A 24221-nucleotide genomic window follows, 5' to 3' on the forward strand; every position below is an offset into this window, starting at 1 on the left:
GAGAACATTCTATGTGGTATAGATATAGTACATACAGGCTGACCAGATCAGTGGAGAATTTTCTAGGTGGTATACAATGTAGCTATACAGTACATGCATGTAACAGCCCAGGTCGAAATTCCCATAGAAACCGGTAGAAACCAGTAGAGACCTTCTACTGGTTTTTAATGGTTTCCGAATTTGAGTGGTTTCTATGGGAATTTCCAGAGGGTTCCAGTAGGATTCCCATAGAGACCAATAGATTCAACTGGTCAAAAGACCAGAACAAACCAATAAAAACCAGTAGAGTCTACTGGTTTTCAAATGGAGTGTTAAATCTAAAGTTAGACCAGTAGAATCCAGAAGAAATCAGTACTGTTTAATGGTTTCAAGTGGAGAGGGAAACCTGTAGAGAACAGTACAAACCAGAAGAGTCGACTGGTTTCAAAACTGGGTTGAAAAAAGACAAGTCATACCAGTAGAAACCAATACAAACCAGCATTTTTTTTAATACATGTTAAGACATTACTTGTCAACCAGTAAAAACCAACAGGTACCCGTGCAGGCTACTGGTTTGAAGATGGCTTTAAAAGAAGGGAAAACCAGTATGAACCAGTACAAACCAGTCACTTTTCTGCATGTATAAACAAGAATTAAGTCAAACCAGTAGAAACCAACAGGTACCAGTAGTAATGGCTTGAAGAGGGTCATACAATTGTGATGAAGTAATGACCAGCATAAACCAATAGGAACCAGAATATTCTACTGGCTTAAAATGGGGGTGTCGAAATATCAAGTCAAACCAGCGGAAACCAGTACAAACCAGTCAATCTCCTATACATGTAGAAACAAATAAGTCAAACCAGTAGAAACCAACAGGTACCTGTAGAAGTCTACTGGTTTGAAGAGGGTTGTAGAAGTGTGAAGTTATACCAGTAGAAACCGGCAGAAACCAGCAGAATCCACTGGCTTTAAAATGGGGTGTCAAAATATAAAGTCAAACCAGCGGAAACCAGTACAAACCAGTCAATCTCCTATACATGTAAAACAAATAAGTCAAACCAGTAGAAACCAACAGGTACATGTAGATAGTCTACTGGTTTGAAGAGGGTTGTAGAAGTGTGAAGTTATACCAGTAGAAACCGACAGAAACCAGCAGAATCCACTGGCTTTAAAATGGGGTGTCAAAATATAAAGTCAAACCAGCGGAAACCAGTACAAACCAGTCAATCTCCTATACATGTAAAACAAATAAGTCAAACCAGTAGAAACCAACAGGTACCTGTAGATAGTCTACTGGTTTGAAGAGGGTTGTAGAAGTGTGAAGTTATACCAGTAGAAACCGACAGAAACCAGCAGAATCCACTGGCTTTAAAATGGGGTGTCAAAATATAAAGTCAAACCAGCGGAAACCAGTACAAACCAGTCAATCTCCTATACATGTAAAACAAATAAGTCAAACCAGTAGAAACCAACAGGTACCTGTAGATAGTCTACTGGTTTGAAGAGGGTTGTAGAAGTGTGAAGTTATACCAGTAGAAACCGACAGAAACCAGTAGATTCCACTGGCTTTAAAATGGGGTGTCAAAATATCAAGTCAAACCAGTGGTAACCAGTATAAACCAGTCAATCTCCTATACATGGAAAAACAAATAAGTCAAACCAGTAGAAACCAACAGGTACCTGTAGATAGTCTACTGGTTTGAAGAGGATTAGTAGAAGTGTGAAGTTATACCAGTAGAAACTGACAGAAACCAGTAGATTCCACTGGCTTGAAATGGGGTGTCGAAATATCATGTCAAACCAGTGGTAACCAGTACAAACCAGTCATCTCCTATACATGTAAAAACAAACAAGTCAAACCAGTAGAAACCAACAGGTACCTGTAGATAGTCTACTGGTTTGAAGAGAGTTGTAGAAGTGTGGAGTTATACCAGTAGAAACCGACAGAAACCAGTAGATTCCACTGGCTTGAAATGGGATGTAAAAATATCAAGTCAAACCAGCGGAAACCAACGAGTACCTGTAGAGTCTACTGGTTTGAAGAGGGCTGTAAAATTGTGAAGTAATACCATTAGAAACCGACAGAAATCAGTAGATTCTACTGGTTTAAAATGGGGTGTCAAAATACTTCTAACAAGTCAAACCAGTAGAAACCAACCGAGTGCCTGCAGAAACCAATAGAAACCGGTGGATTCTACTGGAAGTTGTCAAACAACAGAACGTCGTTACAATGAACAACTTTTACGGAAAATTTTGTTAAATTTGTTATCATGGGGATATTAACAATTGCAAAAAAAAAATAGAAATATAAGTCATATATTTTGAAATAAAATTATACTTATGTAATTGTTATAACCTAATTGTCTTTAAACTCGTTATGCTCATCAATGAATCCCTGGGACTCAAACGGCAACATGATGTCATATTCTACCGCGCAGCTAGCCGTTATGCAAACGAGCTACTTTTGGCGGGCAGCGCAATCCGCCGTCCGCTCCCCGGCCCTGCGCTGGCTGGCTGGCCGGCCGACCGCCACCGCATTCATATTTGAGCTGTACGTCGTACTGTGCTGTCGTACACACATCAACGCACCCATCGCAATCCGTTCAACTCTGTCATCCAGCAGCCAATTATACCGAGAAAACTCCACTTACGATTGCATTTGTGTTTCGGAATGAGAATCTTCAATGAGCTCAGGAAATCTAAGGTTTAGTTAGCGGTAAACATTGACGTTTTATTTCATTTGAGAGTGACTTTGATGTCGAGTTTGCTTCCAGGCCGTATTCAACCATAGCTGATCATACTAGATGACGATCGGAAGCGAAGCCGTGCGTTTGAACGCTGCGTTTTTTTCGGTGTACCAGTACGCCCTACGGTATGTTTCAGAAATGTCGTACACCATACTACATGTATGTTCAAACGATTTGAAATGTGCGAGCTAGTGACATCGTGAAAATTGACGAAACAATCCACTGTGAATCCAAACTGTATCTGGTACTACCGTTGTGGTGGTGGTACGTGTCGGAGACTGACAATGCCCGATAATGGACTGTGAGACACTGGAACAGCTACAGCCACCAGTACGCAGTAGGTTCACTGATATGCATAGCCATGCTGTACTCGTCTGCAGTGCAAGTGTATGAGGAACCCGACTGAGACAAACCGAGCACCAGTGTTGGCCAGTTAGAAGGTTAGTGTTTTGCCTTAGACCTCTTGTTAGCCTAGATTTAAAGTATTATTAACGCTAACTACAAAGTTGGATTTAAGTTAGCTCCGATCACTCAATATCAGTTTGTGTGCCATGATGGAAACATTCTGTTTGCCACATTAGACACCAACAAAGTAGTGATGATTTGAGAATACATGTACATTCAGTTTTTCTCATCTACATGTATTTAAAGGGGAAAAATACCAAGTGGAAAGGTGCATCAGGTTTATGTTGAATCGTATTTTGGACATGCAGTGAGCAAAGTTGTAGAAAAAAATGCCAATCTTTGCTTTCATGTGTGTGTGTAAATTGTATGACAAATCTGTGACCATTTAAGCGTACAAAAAGCCAGTATATAACAACAGTTCGTAGGGAACACCGCTTGCTAGTCAATCACCAAGTAAAATACAGGCTACACCGGTTACCCGGTACATTGTAAGTGAGAGAAATGGAATTGCCAGAAACACTGTCTACCCTGTGCTAGTGATTTATCGATCGGTGGGTGCGGGTTTGTGCATTGAGCAGAATATGTGAAGTTAACTATAACATGCCCTTGACAGAGTCAGGCGTGCAAACGTAACATATGTTGTACATATGTATAAAGAGTTCAAACTGAAACACTAGTTGACCTATGTAATGATACGATTGTTAAATGTTGATCTCCAATGAAGAAGAAAAATGTGCTGATTTTTTAAACAAATGTTCTCAATTTGGCAAGATTTACGTAGTACAATATATCACTTTAACATCAAACATTGAAAATTGATTGATTACTCGAAGTTCTCTTTCTGTTTGTTTTGTCTGTAAGTATTAGGAGACGATGAGGACTAGAAGAAGCCAGCTAAGGTCGACTTGCAGAGCTCCGCTATGCCACGTACCTGGTATTTTGACTGCCACGAGTGGGCCCTACATCTTCCCTTGCCTTAAAGGGGAAGGCTAGTAACTGATCAGTGGGAATCAGTGGAAATGCTGGGAGATAATTGTTTCAATCCTTATGGGATTCATTCAAGAGTTCATTGTATATCTATTGTTGTGTGAAAATGATTTGCTTCAAAACGGTCTCATATTCAAGTAATGTGCAGATTAATGCTCCGTCACTGACCAGGGACGCTAACCTGGAAGCATTAAACTGCACATTACTTGAATATGAGACCATTCTGAAGCAAATCATTTTCACACAACAATAGATATACAATGAACTCTTGAATGAATCCCATAAGGATTGAAACAATCATCTCCCAGCATTTCCACTGATTCCCACTGATCAGTTACTAGCCTTCCCCTTTAAGAGAATGATGACCTCACTGAGAGTTTGGGCCTTCAGCATTTTGAAATCGTCATACAAGCACCAGATGGGCCCAACCAGGGAGGCCTGGCCAAATATTTGCTGTTACAAAAAGTGTATGTTGTCAGCTTGTCACTTCAGGAAAATTTCAAGATATTTTCACATTAGTGAAAGAATTATGTGAGCGAAAGAAATGTAAAACTGAGAGAACCATCATATTCAGCCAGACTCATCATCATCAGTGCAGAGATTTGTTAGCGACAATGTACTTTAAAGATTGACTGGAGGAAAAGGAGTGTCACTATGTCCTGTGTTATTCCATCACTGGTGACAGCGTAAATGAGGAAATACTTGTACAGTACCGTAATGTACAATGTACAAGTTTAGTACATATGTCAAAACCAGATGACTGGGCTTGGGTGATCTTCTGTGCTACAGTGTATCTTTACATTCATGATGGGTACAAGTATAAACTGCAAGAAAGTCAGCATATACTTAGTTCATGTACAGTATTTTGATTTTGCACAAGAGAGTTGCTGTGCTGGTAGAGGAGGGAAAGATTCCTGCGCTGTACTGATGGCAAAGGTATAGCTGTACTTGCTATCGGATAAAAAGACTTATGGGTGTGAGCCTGAAGTGCAAAACCTTCCGCGTCCATGCTGTGTTGTTTGTGCTCAAAGTTGTGTAATTGAATCATGCAACGGTGTACACTGTATTTTTTTCTTTTTTATTTTAAATGGTCAAATGGGTAATGTTCAGTTTGATGCATTTTCTTTCTTTTAAAAAAAAAATGAAATTAGTGTAACCTTGCAACTTACAGACCTGCCAGTTTGCAAATGATAATGGATGATTTTATCGGGTCCCAGGTGAAGACTCTTGACTTATTGTGAAAAATCTATGACTACTATTAGACATTGATTAAACCTCACAGATTGTGCATACCACTTTCCAGCTGACAGAACAAGGACCTATTATAGAAAGAAACTAGCCCAACCAAATGCTGTGTGCAGCAAAGGGACAGGGCTGTGTATAAAATATAGTAAGAAAGGTGATATACACTCAAACAAGGTAATTACAGGTGAATCGTATTTAGGTCCTTGACATAATGAGGTTCTCTTATGTTTTTGAAAGGCTATTAACTAACATAAAATGAGCTGCCAAGCATGCGTGAGCATTTTGGTAATTGAAATCTATTCTGTAAACTTACATTCAGATGTGACTATGAATTTGTTTATTTGTTTATTTTCCTCTTCTTTTTTTTTTTTTTTTTTACTCATTGCCTCTTACCTACAATATCCAATCCCATTTTGGTGCCGCTTTTTTTAGCACTATCTATGATCGATGCTGTTAGTGTTATCTGTGTATGTACAGTAGATGTATGTACTTGGATGATGCCAGCAAGACAGCATGGTTTATTTTACATACATAATTATGAACATCTATTCTTTGCCAACCACCAATGCTGTATTTTGTTTTGTCAAGTGAAGGTTTGTTTGTCATGCCATCAGTTTAATATCTTTATTATTAAGTTTGTTTGTGTACGTATGAGTTTTGCATCCTTTCAGATGAACATTTTCTATGATTAGGGTAATCATCTTTATGTTATCGCTTTAACAAACAAATGGGGCATATGGAAAGTGCTCAATGACGGGAATGTAAACCTTGTATTTTTGATGTAATACAAATTTACATGTTTTTGGCTTTTTTTTATCAAATACCTGTCGAGGCCTTACTTGTCTTCAAAAAAAAAAAAAAAATCCTGTCACATAATCAGTTGAACGAAATTGTTAACTGAAATAAAAATTCTTTGGCTTGGCAAAACAACATGGTGAAAAAAAAAGTAATCTGAATAATGAATACAAATGTAATGTACTCATGTAATATGATTATCATCCGTTGACCTGTAATAAAATTTCCTCAACTTAAGACTGTATTTACTCCAGACTTACAGTGTGTGATAGAAGTCTCATGTTTTGATCAATGTATGCATACAAATGCAGTGTGAATTTGTGTGGCATGTGTTGTGTACATGTGTGCATTCTTAATTTTGAACATTCAGGTATGTCTCGTTCAGTCGAAAATTGGTTAGTACTGTACATTAGTTGATCATCTGGTGGCACCATTACAAATAGGTTTTTTGTTTGTTTGTTTGTTTGTTTGTTTGTTTTTTTTGCTGATTTGAAGAAGAATTTGTACTACTAGCGCACATCCATTATAATGGACATGGTTCTATGGAAACTTTTTTGCAATGTATCAAAAAAGTAAAAAATCAGGTCCTTAAATTATTATCTGTATTTACAACTGTACTACTAGTGTACATTTACAATGTTCTTTCTTGCATTGTTGAGCGGTAACAACATTTTAATGTAACAAAAAGAAAACTGTCGGTCCTGAAGATGTCGTTATAATGGGAGTCATTTGAAGTGCAAGTTCTTCTTCCAAATGCATTGGTACATGCTGTTACTGGTTCAGTAGGAATTTCTTCTGGTTTCTACTGGGGCCAGTACAACATCTACTGGTATTCTGTTGGTTTCTTCTGGTTTCAGTAGGGCATCTACTGGTATTCTTCTGGTTCCAGTAGAAATTCCTACTGGTTTCTACTGGTTCCAGTAAGAAATCCTGCTGGTTTCTACTGGTTCCAGTAAGAAATCCTGCTGGTTTTTACTGGTTCCAGTAAGAAATCCTGCTGGTTTCTACTGGTTCCAGAAGAAATCCTGCTGGTTTCTACTGGTTCCAGTAAGAAATCCTGCTGGTTTCTACTGGTTCCAGTAGGAAATCATGCTGGTTTCTACTGGTTCCAGTAAGAAATTCAGCTGGTTTCTACTGGTTCCAGAAAGAAATCCTGCTGGTTTCTACTGGTTCCAGTAAGAAATCCTGCTGGTTTCTACTGGTTCCAGTAAGAAATCCTGCTGGTTTCTACTGGTTTTCTACTGGTTTTGTTAAGATTTCTACTGGTTTTGTTAAGATTTCTACTGGTTTTGTTGAGATTTCTACTGGTTCCAGTAAGAAATCCTGCTGGTTTCTACTGGTTTTCTACTGGTTTGGTAAGATTTCTACTGGTTTTGTTGAGATTTCTACTGGTTTTGTTGAGATTTTTACTGGTTCCAGTAAAAAAAATCCTGCTGGTTTCTACTGGTTTTCTACTGGTTTTGTTAAGATTTCTACTGGTTTTGTTGAGATTTCTACTGGTTTCAATGAGAGTTTTCATTGGTCTCCACTGGATTCTATTGGTTTAAATCAAGCATTTCTACTGGTTTCTACTGGTTCCAATAAGAATTCTTACTGGTCTGCTACTGGTTCCAGTACAAATTTCCTACTGGTTTTCTACTGGTTTTATTTCACTTTCCATATTGAAACCAGTAGAAAATCGGTCTCCACTGAACCCGTACAAACCAATAGAATTCTACTGGTTTTAGCTCTACTGGTTTCTATGGGAATTTCGACCTGGGAGGAAATACATTATAGCTCACTCAATCTAGAATGATTTCACCCATTCCAGAATGTTCTAGGAAGTGCTTACATGTTTGGCTGAGGGAGGCACTGTCCCTGTAGCCCAATGTGATTGGTAGTTAATTTTGGCAACCATGTTATGCAGTGAGTCATCCAGGATTCCTGGAACTTGAACTTGCTAGTATGTTCAGGTGTGTGGTCCCAGGTTGGAGAGAGTTACAGAATGTGCTAGAAGGGGGTGAATGGATATAAAAGCCGGAGAAATTCTGCAGTAGGCAGAGTACCCAACATCTCTGCTCTGAGAGTTACGTCACTTCTGGCTCTGAAGCGACTTGTTATAGTCAGTCCTGTGTTACCTGCTGACCTGTTATTTTTGTGGAGATATTAAGGCCTGGGAGACATTTTGCCTGCAGATAATTAATTTGCCTACATTGGAGATGGACTCCATTTTTGTGTCAATGGACATTGCTATGGAAAAGCTGTGACGGGCTGGATTCCTAGCTGAATATTATTGAGCGAATCATTATTCAACGCATCGACTGGACGTGGTTGTCATAACGTTGGATTCTGCATGCTTCGCTGTAAACATATGCCCTGGATTTTACCTTGGATTAATACCGAGGATTATCGCAACCTGCGCCTCTGGATTTACGTCGGAGGTATTATTCATCGGTGCATCGCGGATCATTCATCTGTGCATCGAACATCGTATCTGGACTCTACCAGGGAACTGTAGGGACTTTGTGATTTAAGATTTGGATGCATGTAAGTGATTCCACTACCGATTTGTAATTGTTTCTATTGATCATTATTGTACTGATGTGAAACCGATTACCAGTCTGTACCCACAATATCACTGTTAATAAACAGCCTGAACATTAGTTGATGGTTTCTTTTGTGCGATCATTCTCAGAGTGATTTTGGTCGTAACAAAATTGGGGGCTTGTCCGGGAAGTGAATTAAAGCCAAAACTTAGAATTTGGAACGTTCCGGAATCCAGAATATTGGTACAGACATAATACCAGTTGAATTGGTTGTTAAATTGTATATTGTGTGTTACACATTGTCACAATGTCAATCAGTACAATGGATGTTCAGGCATTTGTTCAGAGGACAGATTTGTCCCTCAAAGATTTGCAAAGGTTACGCAAATGTGATTTGACTGCTATTGCACAGCATTTAAATGTTGATGTTCCACAAGGTGTAAGAAAGGCAGAAATTCTTGACTTAGTAGCTGGTCACATGGAGCTCAAAGAAGAAATTCACACTTCAGATCAAGCTCAAATTTTGGATCAAACACGGCTTGAGCTTGCTAAATTGGAAATGAAGGAGATAGAAAGAGCAAGGGAATTAGACCTGGAGAAAGAGAAGATGAGATTAGAAATGGAAATGAAGGAAAGGGAAAGGGCTAGAGAAATGGAAATGAGGAAATTCGAAATGGAGCAGCAAATGAAGTTGCGTGAGATGGAATTGACTCATGCACAGACTGTTGGAAATCGTGAAAGGGCTCCCTCTGAATTTGATTTGGCCAAGAACATTCGATTGGTGCCAAAGTTTGAAGAAAACAGAGTCGATGCATATTTTGTGTCATTTGAGAAGGTGGCTGACAGTTTGAACTGGCCACAGAAATTTTGGCCCATGCTCCTTCAAAGTGTGTTTGTTGGCAAAGCAGCCGATGTCTACTCATCTCTCTCAAAAGAACAATCACGTGACTATGCTACAGTCAAGAAGGCAGTGTTGAATGCATCGATATGAGTTGGTGCCAGAGGCGTACAGACATAAGTTCAGAAATTCGTACCGCAGACCAGGCCAGACACATGCTGAGTTCGCTCGTGAAAAAGAAGTGATGTTTGATAGGTGGTACAGATCCCTGAAAGTGGATCAGGACTTTGATAACCTACGTGAGGTTGTTCTCTTGGAAGAATTCAAAAAGAGCGTTGCTTTCAGTGTGAGGTCGCATTTGGATGATCACAAAGTGACAAATTTGCATAAAGCAGCCTAGATGGCTGATGAGTATGAGCTGACCCACAGAAATGACAACAGACCACCTTTCAGGAATTTCTCTGGAAACAAGAGAGACAGAAATCAGTCGAGCAATCCAAAGAATGCTGGTCCTGAAAAAGGCACGAATTCTGACACTTCATCGGCATCAAAGCCTCAATCTGACAAAGGGTCCAGTACAAGTGCAAATGTCATCAAATGTTTTCACTGTAACAAGACAGGGCATGTAAAGTCACAGTGTTGGAAGTTGCAAAACAAAACAAAGAAGGACATGGGATTTGTCATTTCAAAAAGTGTCTTACCCGAAAACAGTGTCCCGTTCAGTGAAACACAGGCCATTGAAAGTCAGTCTCCCAAATTCAAAGATAGGCTGAAGCAGGTGGATGAGAGCTATCGTAGCTTTTTGTTTGATGGTGAGGTGACCCCATGTACTTCTGGTGAGACAGGTAAGCCAGTGGTCATCCTGCGGGATACGGGGACCTCTCAGTCGTTGATGGTGGATGGTGGTATGACTTTTCCACCAGATAGTGCAGTGAATGCAAAAGTCTTGATTCAGACTGTTGATGGCAGTTATATGTCAGTGCCACTGTATAGAGTGGATTTGAAGTGTGACCTAGTTTCTGGTCCTGTTACTGTTGGAGTTGTTCCTGAGTTGCCCATGGCAGGCATTGACTTTTTGTTGGGGAATGACTTGGCTGGGGACAAGGTGGTTGTGTCTCCAGTTGTTTCGGATAAGCCAGTGGTGGTTGCTGAAACTGAGCAGTTGCAGGAGGAGTTTCCTGGGATTTTCCCAGATTGTGTTGTGACTAGGTCTCAGGCTCGTAGAGCTGTTCAGGATGATGCGGATTCTGTTGATGCGGAGGAAAATTCCGGTGTTTGGTTGGCAGAAACCTTTTTCAAGGATTTGAATGATGGGGTTGCTGTATTAGGCTCTGAGGCTAACAGTGATGGGCTGTTTAGCAAGTCTTCCTTGGTTGAAGCACAGCAGGCAGACTCTGAGTTGAAAGGCTTGTCTCCGACGGAGTGTTCTGAGGCTGAGGCTGAAAAGGTCTCTGAGTTCTATTATGTCAAAGATGGCATGTTGATGAGAAAGTGGAGACCTCCCCATAGGCCTGCTGATGAGGATTGTACGGTGGTCCGTGAAGTTGTTGTCCCTCCGACCCTGTTACCGCGGTGAGATCTTGAGGATTGCTCACGAGTTACCTGTTGGCGGCCATTTAGGCGTCAGAAAGACAAAGGATCGGATCATGAGGCATTTTTATTGGCCGAGGTTGAATGTGGATGTGGCTGAGTTTTGCAAGACTTGTCACACATGTCAGGTGGCTGGTAAACCACAGCATTCAGTGAAGCCGGCGCCATTGATTCCGATTCCTGCGTTTGAAGAACCATTCAGTCGGGTTTTAGTTGACTGTGTTGGACCTTTGCCTAGGACTAGGTCGGGTCACAAGTACCTCTGGACAATCATGGATATGTCTACACGGTTTCCAGAGGCTATCCCATTGCGAAATATCACTGCTAAGACTGTGGTAGATGCTCTAGTACAGTTTTTCACTAGGTATGGGTTGCCCAAGGAAGTGCAGTCTGACCAAGGGTCAAATTTCTTGTCAGGCATATTTCAAGAGGTGATGTATCGTTTGGGTGTGAAGCAGCTGAAGTCGTCAGCTTATCATCCCCAGTCCCAAGGTGCGTTGGAGCGCTACCACCAGACCCTAAAGACAATGATTAGGGCATTTTGTGAGGAGTATCCCGAGGATTGGGATAAGGGCATCCCTTTCCTACTGTTTGCAACGAGGGACTCCCCAAATGAGTCGACGGGTTTCAGCCCATTAGAGTTGGTGTACGGTCATGAAGTTAGGGGCCCACTGAAGCTCATCAAAGAGAAGTTCATGACTGAGAATGATGAGGTCCACCTACTTGACTATGTGTCAAAGTTTCGTGAAAGGCTTTCAAAGGCTTGTGAGGTAGCTAGGGAACACTTGAAAGTGTCACAAGACTCTATGAAGAGAAAGGTAGACAAAAAAATGCCAATTCCCGAACCTTCAAACCAGGTGACAAAGTTCTTGTACTGATGCCCATACAAGGTGAACCACTGAAAGCCAAGTTCAGTGGCCCATACTGTGTCAAAAAGAAACTCAATGATGTGAACTATGTGATCAGTACAGCAGACAGAGGCAAAGATTAGAGAATGTGTCATGTCAACATGCTGAAAGAGTGCTATGACAGAAAGTCAGTTGGTGTGACATAGGTAGTGGATAACATAATAGAATTTAAGGGTGAAAAATTTTCACCGCATGTCACTTACAGTATATGTGTTTAGCATATCCATTAATGTATGCGAAACAGTTTGACATGATAGTATATAAGCTCCAAGAATCCAGGCAATATCATTGTAAATGGTATCCATAAAAAGAGATCATGGAAGTAATGCAGCTATTCAAAAGGCATGTAATAATATGTGATTTTGTTGCTTGACTTGGATTTTACATTGTACCTCACATTTGTTGTAGATGATAATGAGAAATTGTGAAGGTAAAAGAAACCCTTGCTACGGCAAGGCTTTCTTTTTCCCATTGGGGATGGTGTCACAAATGTACACACTAGTAGTTATGTACATACATGTATGTAAGATGTACTGTATGCATGGCTGTTTTAATGTGTATGTACACAGGTTGACCAGATTAATGGAGAACATTCTATGTGGTATAGATATAGTACATACATGCTGACCAGATCAGCAGAGAATTTTCTAGGTGGTATACAATGTAGCTATACAGTACATGCATGTAACAGGAAATACATTATAGCTCACTCAATCTAGAATGATTTCACCCATTCCAGAATGTTCTAGGAAGTGCTTACATGTTTGGCTGAGGGAGGCACTGTCCCTGTAGCCCAATGTGATTGGTAGTTAATTTTGGCAATGATGTTATGCAGTGAGTCATCCAGGATTCCTGGAACTTGAACTTACTAGTATGTTCAGGTGTGTGGTCCCAGGTTGGAGAGAGTTACAGAATGTGCTAGAAGGGGGTGAATGGATATAAAAGCCGGAGAAATTCTGCAGTAGGCAGAGTACCCAACATCTCTGCTCTGAGAGTTACGTCACTTCTGGCAGCGACTTGTTATAGTCAGTCATGTGTTACCTGCTGACCTGTTATATTTGTGGAAATATTAAGGCCTGGAAAACATTTTGCCTGCAGATAATTAATTTGCCTACATTGGAGATAGACTCCATTTTTGTGTCAATGGACATTGCTATGGAAAAGCTGTAACGGGCTGGATTCCTAGCTGAATATTATTGAGCGAATCATTATTCAACGCATCGACTGGACGTGGTTGTCATAACGTTGGATTCTGCATGCTTCGCTGTAAACATATGCCCTGGATTTTACCTTGGATTAATACCGAGGATTATCGCTACCTGCGCCTCTGGATTTACGTCGGAGGTATTATTCATCGGTGCATCGCGGATCATTCATCTGTGCATCGAACATCGTATCTGGACTCTACCAGGGAACTGTAGGGACTTTGTGATTTAAGATTTGGATGCATGTAAGTGATTCCACTACCGATTTGTAATTGTTTCTATTGATCATTATTGTACTGATGTGAAACCGATTACCAATCTGTACCCACAATATCACTGTTAATAAACCGCCTGAACATTAGTTGATGGTTTCTTTTGTGCGATCATTCTCAGAGTGATTTTGGTCGTAACACTTAAATGACGCACTCGACGCACTCCTTTGATAATGATGTGATATATTTCCATTTTCGTGTCAGATCGAACAGCGGCTTTAGTCTATTCGGTTTTCTATTCTTTCCCCAGTTGATGTGTCTGAAGTCAACACAGCATTACCCGAAGTCAACACAGCTTTACCCATAGTCAGCATCCGCCTTGTCGGAGGGAGCTCGTTGTACGAGGGCCGGATTGAGGTTTATTATGCTGGAGCCTGGGGCACTGTGTGCGACGATGGCTGGGATGACAACGATGCACAGGTCGTGTGCAGACAACTCGGATATCCTACCAACAACGCAAAGGCTGTTGGTGGAGGAACATACGGGGAAGGGTCGGGATTCATTCTCCTTGATGACGTTGGATGCTATGGCTGGGAGTCGAGTCTTGTTAGTTGCCATTCCAAGGGGTGGTACAACAATGACTGTAAGCACTACGAAGATGCTGGAGTACGATGTGGTAAGATTACGACTTTCAAATTTGAAAACCCTTACTTTGTTTTCCCATGAAAGACCTCGACACTAAAGTCAAGACAGCTTATCCAATCAAAAGGTTTTCTTGCAAAAACCAACAAACAAGCCAAAAAACGAAACAAAACATGTATTTTAGTAATGTGTTTGGTAATATTGAGCTATTGTGCATTGTCTCACTTTTGGAAGCATCACCTCACGGAGTGTACAATAGACCTGCACACTGTATTTTTTTTTAACGCCTGTTCTTTTGTATGTCTTACTGTGTCAGCTTTCAAATCCCGCCGCCTCTTTTTTTTTTTTTCTGGAAGAAAATCGAAAAGATTATGGAAATATCTCTTAACTTTAGAGTTTGTTGATGTTTGATTTTGATTTTGATTTGATTTGTTTTATTTCTGCATTCAATCAAATACAATTCAAATACAAATTTCACAAAAGTACAAAGACAAAGAATAGCAAGTGCAGGTGTGAGTGCAACATGCAATTGAAGGAGGAAAATAGAGATTGTAAAAAAAATAATAGCAATGATTTATTATAAATATTATTAAAAATATTTACTAAAAATACAACTTGCAGGTCATTACAAAGAAATATACACATGATACATGTCAGGACTCCTAAGAAGCAATTATGTGCTTGTGGCTGGAGCCCTCAAACCAAAAAAGGTAAAATACATACAATCAACCAATATTTGTTGTGACACGGACCAAAACAAACAGAAGATTAGTCCTTTTTGAAATAACACGTACAATGTATGTTTACTTATTAAAATTATTTGTTAAAAAAAAAAAACATACCTTATCTTAATTTGTTGGCATACGCACACACACACACACACATTATCTGTTTAAAAAAAAACAACATACCTTATCTTAATTTGTTGGCACTCACACACACACACACACACACACATACACGTCCACCCTAAATGTACAGAGAAAAAGAGATGAACGAAAGAAAGGTAGAGGAAGAAAGGAAGTCTAGTCATGAATGAGGACATTTACCGCAGCGGTATCATCGATCATGTCGTGAAGCGAAAGAATCATGCTTAAACCAAGGAGGTTCAAGAGAGTGGAGTCACAACTGTCGTATTTCCTTTGAAGTCACGTTTGATGCCGCCACTCGAAAGTATTTGAAGCATGTGGCAAACTGGATCTGCCGCGTAGATAGGAAGACAATTGACTCATGTCTCATTGCATAATCATCAGCCACTTTCTAACGGAGATATGTCTTTGTGATGGTAATTACTTTTCACCATCCCTACTTATAAAAGATAGGTGGTATATAATGGTAAAGACACGGGGATGCGCGAATAGAAATTGCGCAAAAAAAATGATGAAATGAAAATGAAAATTACTCGACTGGCCGTGCCCGGCCACTATTATCTAATAATGTAGAATTATACTGGAAGATTATTCCATATCAGTTTTATTTGGAGGAATCAAGTGGAAAAGTGATAAAACCGGCTTTCCGGGAGGGTACAGTTTTAAACACTTTCACATGATACAGCTCTGAATTACACTTTTGCACATATTTCTTGAAGGGATTGGCCTTTGTTTACTGAGCTTTATCATTAAGTGAGATTTCGTTTCATTCAATAGATAAACAAGCAAAATATAGCCAACATTAAGTTAACATTCAAAATGAATCTTTAGATCGCTCAGCAAGACGGCGGCATCAAACCCCGTCACCAAAGGCACAGATGCACCTGTGGAATTCTTTTGTACATCAATAGAAAAGTGACAACTGTTTGAATGATTACAGCCAGTTGGAACTCCATCTCGTAAACCTCCTTGCTTAAACCTTTACCATCTAAACCCCGGCGACGTAGCCATTTATAGGGGCATCCCAGACGATTTTCATAATTTCGCATCTTGAAGTACATAAATGGACAACTCAATGTATAGATTTGTGGAATTAATTGTGGTCCTAAATCAGACAAACCAATACTCTAAAAACCCCGAAACAACTTAGATGAGGCGTTTTCACATCAGCCCGATAAAAATCCAAGCTCGAGATATTTTTCGCGATTGCGAATTAGAGCGCTATTTCATTTCTTATTCACATCAGCCCGAAGAGAATTAGCCCGCATTTTTTTTCGAGCTGATTCGACAGCTGAGTATGTGCAAACAGCATCAGTAATGTGTGTGCCCTCTCAAAAATTCCTCATGATTTGTGTGCAGTTTGCCTCGATCGATCGGGTCACACACGCTAGGCATGATGGGATGCATCGCGCTAATTTCTCGAGTCGTCTTCACATTATCAAATATAGCGCGCTACTATCCCGCTATTTCAGAAATTTCTCGAGTTGGACTCGAGAAATTTTCTCGATCAGAGCAATACAATTAGCGCGCTAATTTGTGTTCACATTATCAAATAGCGCGCTATTTCGTGATTGGGTTAATTTCTCAAGTCAGAAAATAGCGCGCTATTTCGAAACATCGGGCTGATGTGAAAACGCCTACTGAACAAAGATGATGACATAGAGGCTCACAAATTTAAGGAATGCAGCAATGTAATTCAACTACAACTTAGCGAGTTCACCTGTGTAGAATTTATGCATGCTTTCTACTTTTGTTCTGCTTCCTTGAGCCCCCACTCATGCATGCCTATGGTGAGGTTACCATGCCATGATACTTGTTCATTGTGATGTTATAGATCTTGAAAACATTCTTTATCCGAATCACTATAAAGTCTGTAACTCTGTGCCCAGTATAACTAATTTATAGTTATTCAAATTTAAAAATCTGAAAATCATCCAGAGGTGTCCTTCAAGAGGGGCGCATGAACATGAAGGTGTTCTTTCAGTTCCTGAGACTACAATGAAGTTTACTCTCATTGCCTTTAACTGGGACAGTGACATGTTAAATGAAACCATTTGCGAATGGTATATGTTTTCCATTAGATCAGGGAGGTGTTGCAGAGATGGAGTGGCAACTCTTCGTAATTCATGCAAACACATTGGGCCGGATGCATAAACGGTAGCAATTGCTTGTGCTAGCGTTTTACTCGAATCAGCATGCATAAAAACAAGCAATTGCTTGCGAGCAGAAGCTTTTGCTAGCAAGCACAAGCAATTGCTTGCTGTCCGCAAGCAATTGCTTAGAGGCCAAGCATTTGCTGAAAAACTTATGCATAAAACATACCTTTTGCTAGTTCTTGCTAGCAATTGCTTACGATTTTCCAAGCTCTGTAAAATGAGCTTGAGCTTTTGCTTAACTGGGACGTTCCCTTTAAGTATCATTTTCATATTCACGAAAGAAAAACCACACTTGTGAAGAAGTGGTATAAATGTACAAGAAATTACTCATAAGTAGAGTAAGAAACTTTTTCATTTTAACAACGGGAATGTCCAGTGGTTAGCACGCAAAATGTGATGAAAAACAAATAGGACGTCTCACTTCGGTGGAGAGCAAAGAGACCTCTCTCCACGTGCGATCTGGTAGATCCGGGCTACTGCAGAAGCGGATCTAGAGGGGGGGGGGGGGGGTTGCAACCCCCCCCCCCCCCCAAAAAAAAAAAAAAAAAAAAAAAAAAAATCCGGGAACCATTTTTAAAAATAATCTTATCTTTTTTTTAACTTGTAATTTTTTTTCCTATTTATGGCAATGACCTCAATAGTGGTGTTTTAGATGCAAGAAAACGCCATTTTCACACAATTTTCAAAAATTCTCCCTACTATGGGAGGGGAAACACCCCCCTCCCACACCCTCCCCCCCCCCCTCGCTCGCTCCGCTCGCTCGTGTTCGGTCGCTACGCTCCCTCGCATACTGCCCCAACCCCCCCCCCCCTTTATAAAAAGCTAGATCCGCCCCTGTACTGTAAGCAGTGGTTGAATCAGCCAGTTAATACACGTGTGTGTGTAGTTGTGTGTATGCGTCTGTGTGTGCATTTATGAGTGTCATTTCATAGCTCTTCTGCTATGTCAGGAAATGTTTCCGCACACACATGCCCCTTCAAATACATGCAGCCACACTCCTTTGTTCTTGTGTTCGCGCAGGCGTGACGTCCCTTTTGTTGAAAACGCAAGCAATTGCTTGTGCGGGACAAGCAAAAGGTTATGCATATGGATTTATGCTATTGCTTGAGCTAGACCTTTTGCTAGACGAGCTTGTGCTTTTGCTTAAAACAATTGCTTACAAGCAATTGCTTGTTTTATGCATTCGGCCCATTTTTGGGTTCAAGGCGTTACAATGGGATGTCTAGCATTCCACTACGCTTTGAAATCATGCTCGGCACCGCTCTAGTTGCAAAACGAAGTTTGGAGACGAAGAACGCATTTCACCTTTCGTAGAATTACAAGCTTTATTTCATCGTAAAAATTTAAATGAGATACTCGAATTGATTTTGAATAGTTTAGGAAAGAATTCAATAAACATGTATTTCTAGTTTCTTCATAATGCGCAAATCGAAAAGAAATGAAAATTAAGCCCTCGTAAAAACCTAATTTTTTTTTTCTATAATGCACACATTTCCGCATGTTAGTAATCTTATAATCTGGGTTAGTTTGATCTTTCAAATAAAGTACTCCGCTAAAGCGTGTTCCAGCGTGCTTTTAAACTATTTCCTGTTAAAATTGTAAATTTTACACTGCATTTTGATTCGCTGCTCCAATTGAAGGAACACAAATTCATTGTTGCCATCACATTGAAAGAGAGAGAGCGAATTGCAGTAGGAGCAAGCATTTCTTGATGTGAGAGCGCTAGTCCAGATTATTGATGCTCTCTTTTGTCAAAGCACATGGGTAACACCTGTAGTTGAACGCATATTAACTTCTCGGCGGTGCCGCGTATGACTTCAAAGGAGAGCAGTTGTCTCTCCTTCTCTAGTCTAGCGGGCGACGTATTTTTAGCCTAAATTAGTCCTTGATTGCCCAGTCAATAGAGGGCGCGAGGGTGTGGTAGTCGATCGACTAAAAATCGTCTAGTAAGAAACCTGCGAATAGAGGTGTGGAACCGGGCGTGGCAAGACAGTTGCCAATCTTCAATATCGAAGTTTCATTGGCTGAGCACCAATGTCAATCAAAACACATTGCAGAGCCCAACGGAATTCTAGTCTACTCCCCTAGGTATAGTACAGATTGTCTTTCAGTTAAAACAGAATTCCCCTGTCTCTTTCACATTATTATAGTATTTTGTCATTCTTTTCCATTCATTTTGAGGTGTATAACATCTTACCTTGCTTCAAATAAGAGAATGATAACAGTCAATGCAACTACATGCATTTGAAAATTCATGAGGAATTGCACATGGAAACTACTCCAAAATTACTGCCGAATGCAAACCTCTCACTGTTGTTGTAAAGTCTACGAGATATTTACTGTGATTGTCGGTTTTGAAAGTGTAATTTATGAATTTTTCCCATTGGTAATTTTTTTTTCACTTTGAAATACTCTATGATATTTATTCAAATATTAAATCTATCAAGAAATATGCTAAACATCAATAAAATCTGCCATCAAGATCTCTATTGCCAAGCCCCATTAACATTAAATAGGCATTTCATGGGTGATCACACTGTCATAGGAAAACCCGTCCGTGGTACATTTCCTGTGAATGGGGAAAGAGAGGATCTGCGACACAAAAGGATTCCTACAAAGCCAAAGTGTCAGGGGAATATGGTGCATTCCTTTCAATCATAAAATTCCCGCACAAAATCTATATGACCACGTCAAAAGCGCCAGAAAAGACCCACGTGGCTAAAATGAAGCGTCTGGTACCATTTTCACGAGAAACATCTCGTTGAGAGGAAAGCCATGAATTGTTTATTACGAATATGCAAAGTTGATTACATCTGTCAGAGATAAACACTGTCTGCCTTTTATGACAAGGTTTTATAAGAATTGTGTTCCTTCATGTCCTTTCCGAAGTTGTTCGAAGGATAGTTAATTCGAAGACGAAATAGGGTTCGCAATTTCGAAGATGAAGTAAACTAAACTGTCTTTAGTGACAAAATATGATGATGTTACAAAGAAATAGGATATTACGCAGTGAAAATTGAAAAAAAAAAGCACACACACACGGTCAAGTACCCCCCACACATATATATACACGCACACACACATACACACACGCACACGTATTTAAAAACACACAAACACTACCGATGCACACACTCACTGGCGAACCGGAATACAATCGTGTAGTTTGTAAATTGTAATATGAATAAAAAAAAAGGTATTTTTTTACCCCTCTCCTCTGTATACCCCCATACTCGTCTGCAACATCATCAGTGTCACAGGGCGCTGCCGCCGCACCGCCCCGTAACTGGATCAAAGGCTTTCTCTTCTGAGAGTCTACAAAGTAGGCGAAACAAATGCCTCTTCAGTTCAATAATTTTGAAACGTATTTACAACATTGGAATAAAAATGGTGATTAACAATCATTGACAGAACTGTTGCCAATTACGTGATACTTTCAGTTAATGTTATCGCTAAAGCCAGTTGGTTCTGGTTCTCGGGATGAGATCATCTGTCCTCGCCCATGGGTCCTACAGTAGTTTCATCAAACTTGAGTCCCCTCTAGACGGAGTCGCCTCGATCCCTCTCTAGTAGACTCTGCAGTCCAATACAGTTGGAGCTTACTCCAACCGAAAACTCCTTGCTCCGACATTAACCGCCCTGTCAATTACAATGAGTGACATACACTCATAAGTTCAGTAATCTTAAAAAAACACTATTATACAATTGCTCAATGAAATTGTTCCTTCATGAATGAAACACCTACATTTCATGGGTTTATGACAGGTTTCGGCTTGTATGTTTACATCAACAAATCTGTCAACGCTGGGTCAGCCAGCGAGGATTAACTGTCATGGAAGCTGTGTTCCCAGTTATGGCCCTAGGCCACTGCTGCAATAAATCTTTATGGTCTTTTAGCTCAGTATTCTGAAATGGCTTGTAGTAGTACTGGCTAAACTATTAAACATTTCCTCACTCCTAACTGATGCATGTAACAAAATACTGTGAGGCAATGACATAACAATATCATATCTTGACTCTCCTTCTCCTTATGAAGGATTAAATAATTACATGAAAATTACAATGAGAAAGATTGGTCAACTTACAACTTTCGTTGGCGTTTCTCCCCTTTCTGTGCAAGTTACTTTCTCCCTGGCCCCTGCCGCAACCTCCTTCGGGTTGATGAGAGATTTCTCTAGTGCTCAGACTCTCAAACGTACACTGAATGTGGCCTTTTGCCACCACAACCTCTTTCTCCTTGTTCCAAATTCATCTACCAAAGGGTAGACCAGTATGTCGGCGACACTGATGTACACCTAACCCTCCCAACGAACTGGATACAAACGTAGTGGTTTTGCAAACAACTTTGCGCTCTGGTCTGAAGAATTTGGGGTTCTCCAAAATTGCCTTCTTAACTACACTTGTCTATGTAGGACCAATCACTGTATATTAATTTATAAATCTTATTGGAGGAGGGGGTTAGATGGTTCAGAAAACTTTCTACCAATTGGTCAGCCTGGACACACCCCTATGAGTGACTTTTCCTTAATTTCAAAGAATTGTTTTTGAACATGATTTCCAAAGAAGGAGGATATTCCTCTGACGTTAGCTGACCACTGCAGCTGGGTGTGACTATCAATTTCTTAACCTATGCCTCTTCTGGGCTGTCCTCCCACTGGTGGACATTTGGCAGGTTTATGACCCTCGCTCCTGGTAGCGGTCTCCACTTGGTGTGAGTCATCCTCTCCCTCTATGTTACGCTTTATTCCCCTCGTGCCCCTGACGTAATGAAGGGCTGAGGGGTTACTACCCTATTGCTTCCTGTCCAGTGTAAACTCATTTTAATGGATGCCTTGCACATAAACATAAATTTGATGTAAAAGGGCTGATGAGATTATCAGTGAGACTTTCACATAGACAATGTAACCTACCATGTCGTGACAATCAGGATGAGCCAATATTGACCTAGAAACAATAATTATTGGACTAAGAGGCCGCCTAAAGGAAAAACAAAAAACAAAAACCAACAACACATAGAAATGCCGCTATGACGACTGGTATGTCTCCACCATAATGCATGGTTCTCCTTATAAGTTTATAGTAAAATGTCTTGACGTGTGGTGACAGTTTCACATAATACCTATCGGAAAAGATATTAAAATGACAGGTTTATCACAAATAATTATGTTGAATGTTCACTTTCGTTAAACTAGGTTTAATTGGATGAATGGCTATATTGTCCAAGAGTGCGGGTATTTGGGATTCGAGGATTTTTACTTAATTTTTGACCCTTTCATAAGTTCAAGGAAGAAGTGAAATTTAGCACTTTCACTTGACCTTTGACCTTTTGACCTTTGACCTTACGGTAAGGTACTTCCAAGAGAATCTCTTTGAGTAACACTTGCCAACACTAAGTTTCAAGAAAATCCTGAAATAAAAAGATGGCGGCGCACACTAATGCGTGAACACGTGTGGGTTTTCGTGCCCTGAATTTATTTCAATTTTAGTCTTAATACTGCTATTTTTTACATCGTATGGACAGTTGTGAACGCAAGAATGGACTCAACCTCCAGCCCGGCGAAGAAAAAGGTAAAAAACAGGCCCACTTTCCGATGTTTCTGTGATTTCAAACGAAAACTTGAGTGTACCTACAGCGATGCCGGACGATGAAGAACAAGCCCCGGCATGGGCCCGGGCGTTTGAAGCCCGTATGCACCTAGATTTGAGCAGCTGGCTGCGGATTGCCGAAACAGCCACGGCCTTCTCGAGCATGAGATTGGCGAGGTATCTGACAAAGTAAGCAAACTGGAAATTGCATTAGCTAAGGCAGAAGAAAAAATCGATGACCTAGAAAACCGCTCGCGGAGATCTAACATTATTATTTTCAACCTGCCAGAAACGGAAGGAGATGATGCACATGAGGTTAGCGCGAGTTTGAAATCAGTGAAGCTCCTACTTGCTGAGGCCAAGATCAACATAAACATTGAAGATGAGACCTCCAGAATCCATCGCACACCTACATACCGTAGAAACCAGAAGAACTCTCGCCCTCGCCCTATTCATATCGGGTTCAACAATTATCGTGTAAAAGAACGAGTCAAGAAGGAGCTGATAAAGTTTGTTTCACGCCCAGACCAGAGATGCAGAAAGATTTTTGTCAATGATGATATGTCTAAGCGGGTGTTGGACCAGAGAAAGGCTCAGCTGACCAAGTTCAAAGCTCTCAAGGAAAAAGGTTTCAAGCCTTTTTTTATCTATCCAGCCATTCTGAAGGCGAGAGATTCTTCGGGCAGGATCGTAACACCAACGGCAAATACCGACGTTCCCATCAGAGGAAGTTAAACAAGATGTCTTGTTTTATGCTTCAGGAGCACCAGATCGGATTTTTTTTTCATTTTCACTGTTGTATGCTTTTAAACTGTTTTTCGTGATTATAAAAGGCATCTCAGGATGGAAGTCCAGTTAGAGACATGTGGAAGATCTGGTACACTAGAAGAATATCAACATTAACTACTGATAACTGATATACTATTGCAGAATATACTTTCATTACTTTTCATAACTTGAACCAATGTTACTTCTTGAGAGAAAAAAAAAGGAGAGGAAGCCGATTTGAAAACTCCAAGACCTTATTTCATTTTCTGGTAATGTTGTCTGCACTTTGCTGTATTATTGTTTGCAAGCTTTTTATTTCATTCTGATCGAGTTCTAATTGATATCGTTGGTTTCACTGTATACGAAGTAGAATTAGTGGTACAGTAGTCAGTAACTTGTATAATGGGTGTGTTTTGTTGTTATTTTAGTTTAGTACTGGTTAAAGAGAAGAAGTGAATACAATTGATTATATATTACACTTATAATAGATTCTTATTTTTTTATGTTATTATCATTTTAATATTTTTTTTTTCAAATATTTGATCTTTAACTCTTTATGTGCCATGGTGGAAACCCCCTGTGTGCCACGTTATTCTGAGACACGAACGTAGTAATTCTCTGAGAGAGAATTCTGTTTTTCAAATTTGTATAACTTCTACAAATTTCTGTTAAGATGGATATAATAGTAAGCAAAGTTAAAGATGAATGACAAGCTTTGTTTCGATATAAATTGTATAACGAATCTATTTTAAATTTTTTCT

General features: G+C 40.0%; 1 protein-coding gene across 1 annotated transcript in view; it reads left to right on the forward strand.

The window, feature by feature from the left end:
- The window catches only part of LOC140240197 (scavenger receptor cysteine-rich domain-containing protein DMBT1-like), a 156045-nt gene extending 135628 nt beyond the window's left edge, over positions 1-20417 (forward strand). The window contains exons 16-17 of the mRNA XM_072319994.1: positions 13750-14115; positions 20359-20417. Coding sequence (XP_072176095.1) covers positions 13750-14115; positions 20359-20417 — 425 coding nt within the window. The remainder of the gene's footprint in view (positions 1-13749; positions 14116-20358) is intronic.
- Positions 20418-24221: the final 3804 nt, after the last annotated feature.

Source organism: Diadema setosum, chromosome 16 (genome assembly GCF_964275005.1).
Source record: "Diadema setosum chromosome 16, eeDiaSeto1, whole genome shotgun sequence".
Taxonomy (NCBI): domain Eukaryota; kingdom Metazoa; phylum Echinodermata; class Echinoidea; order Diadematoida; family Diadematidae; genus Diadema; species Diadema setosum.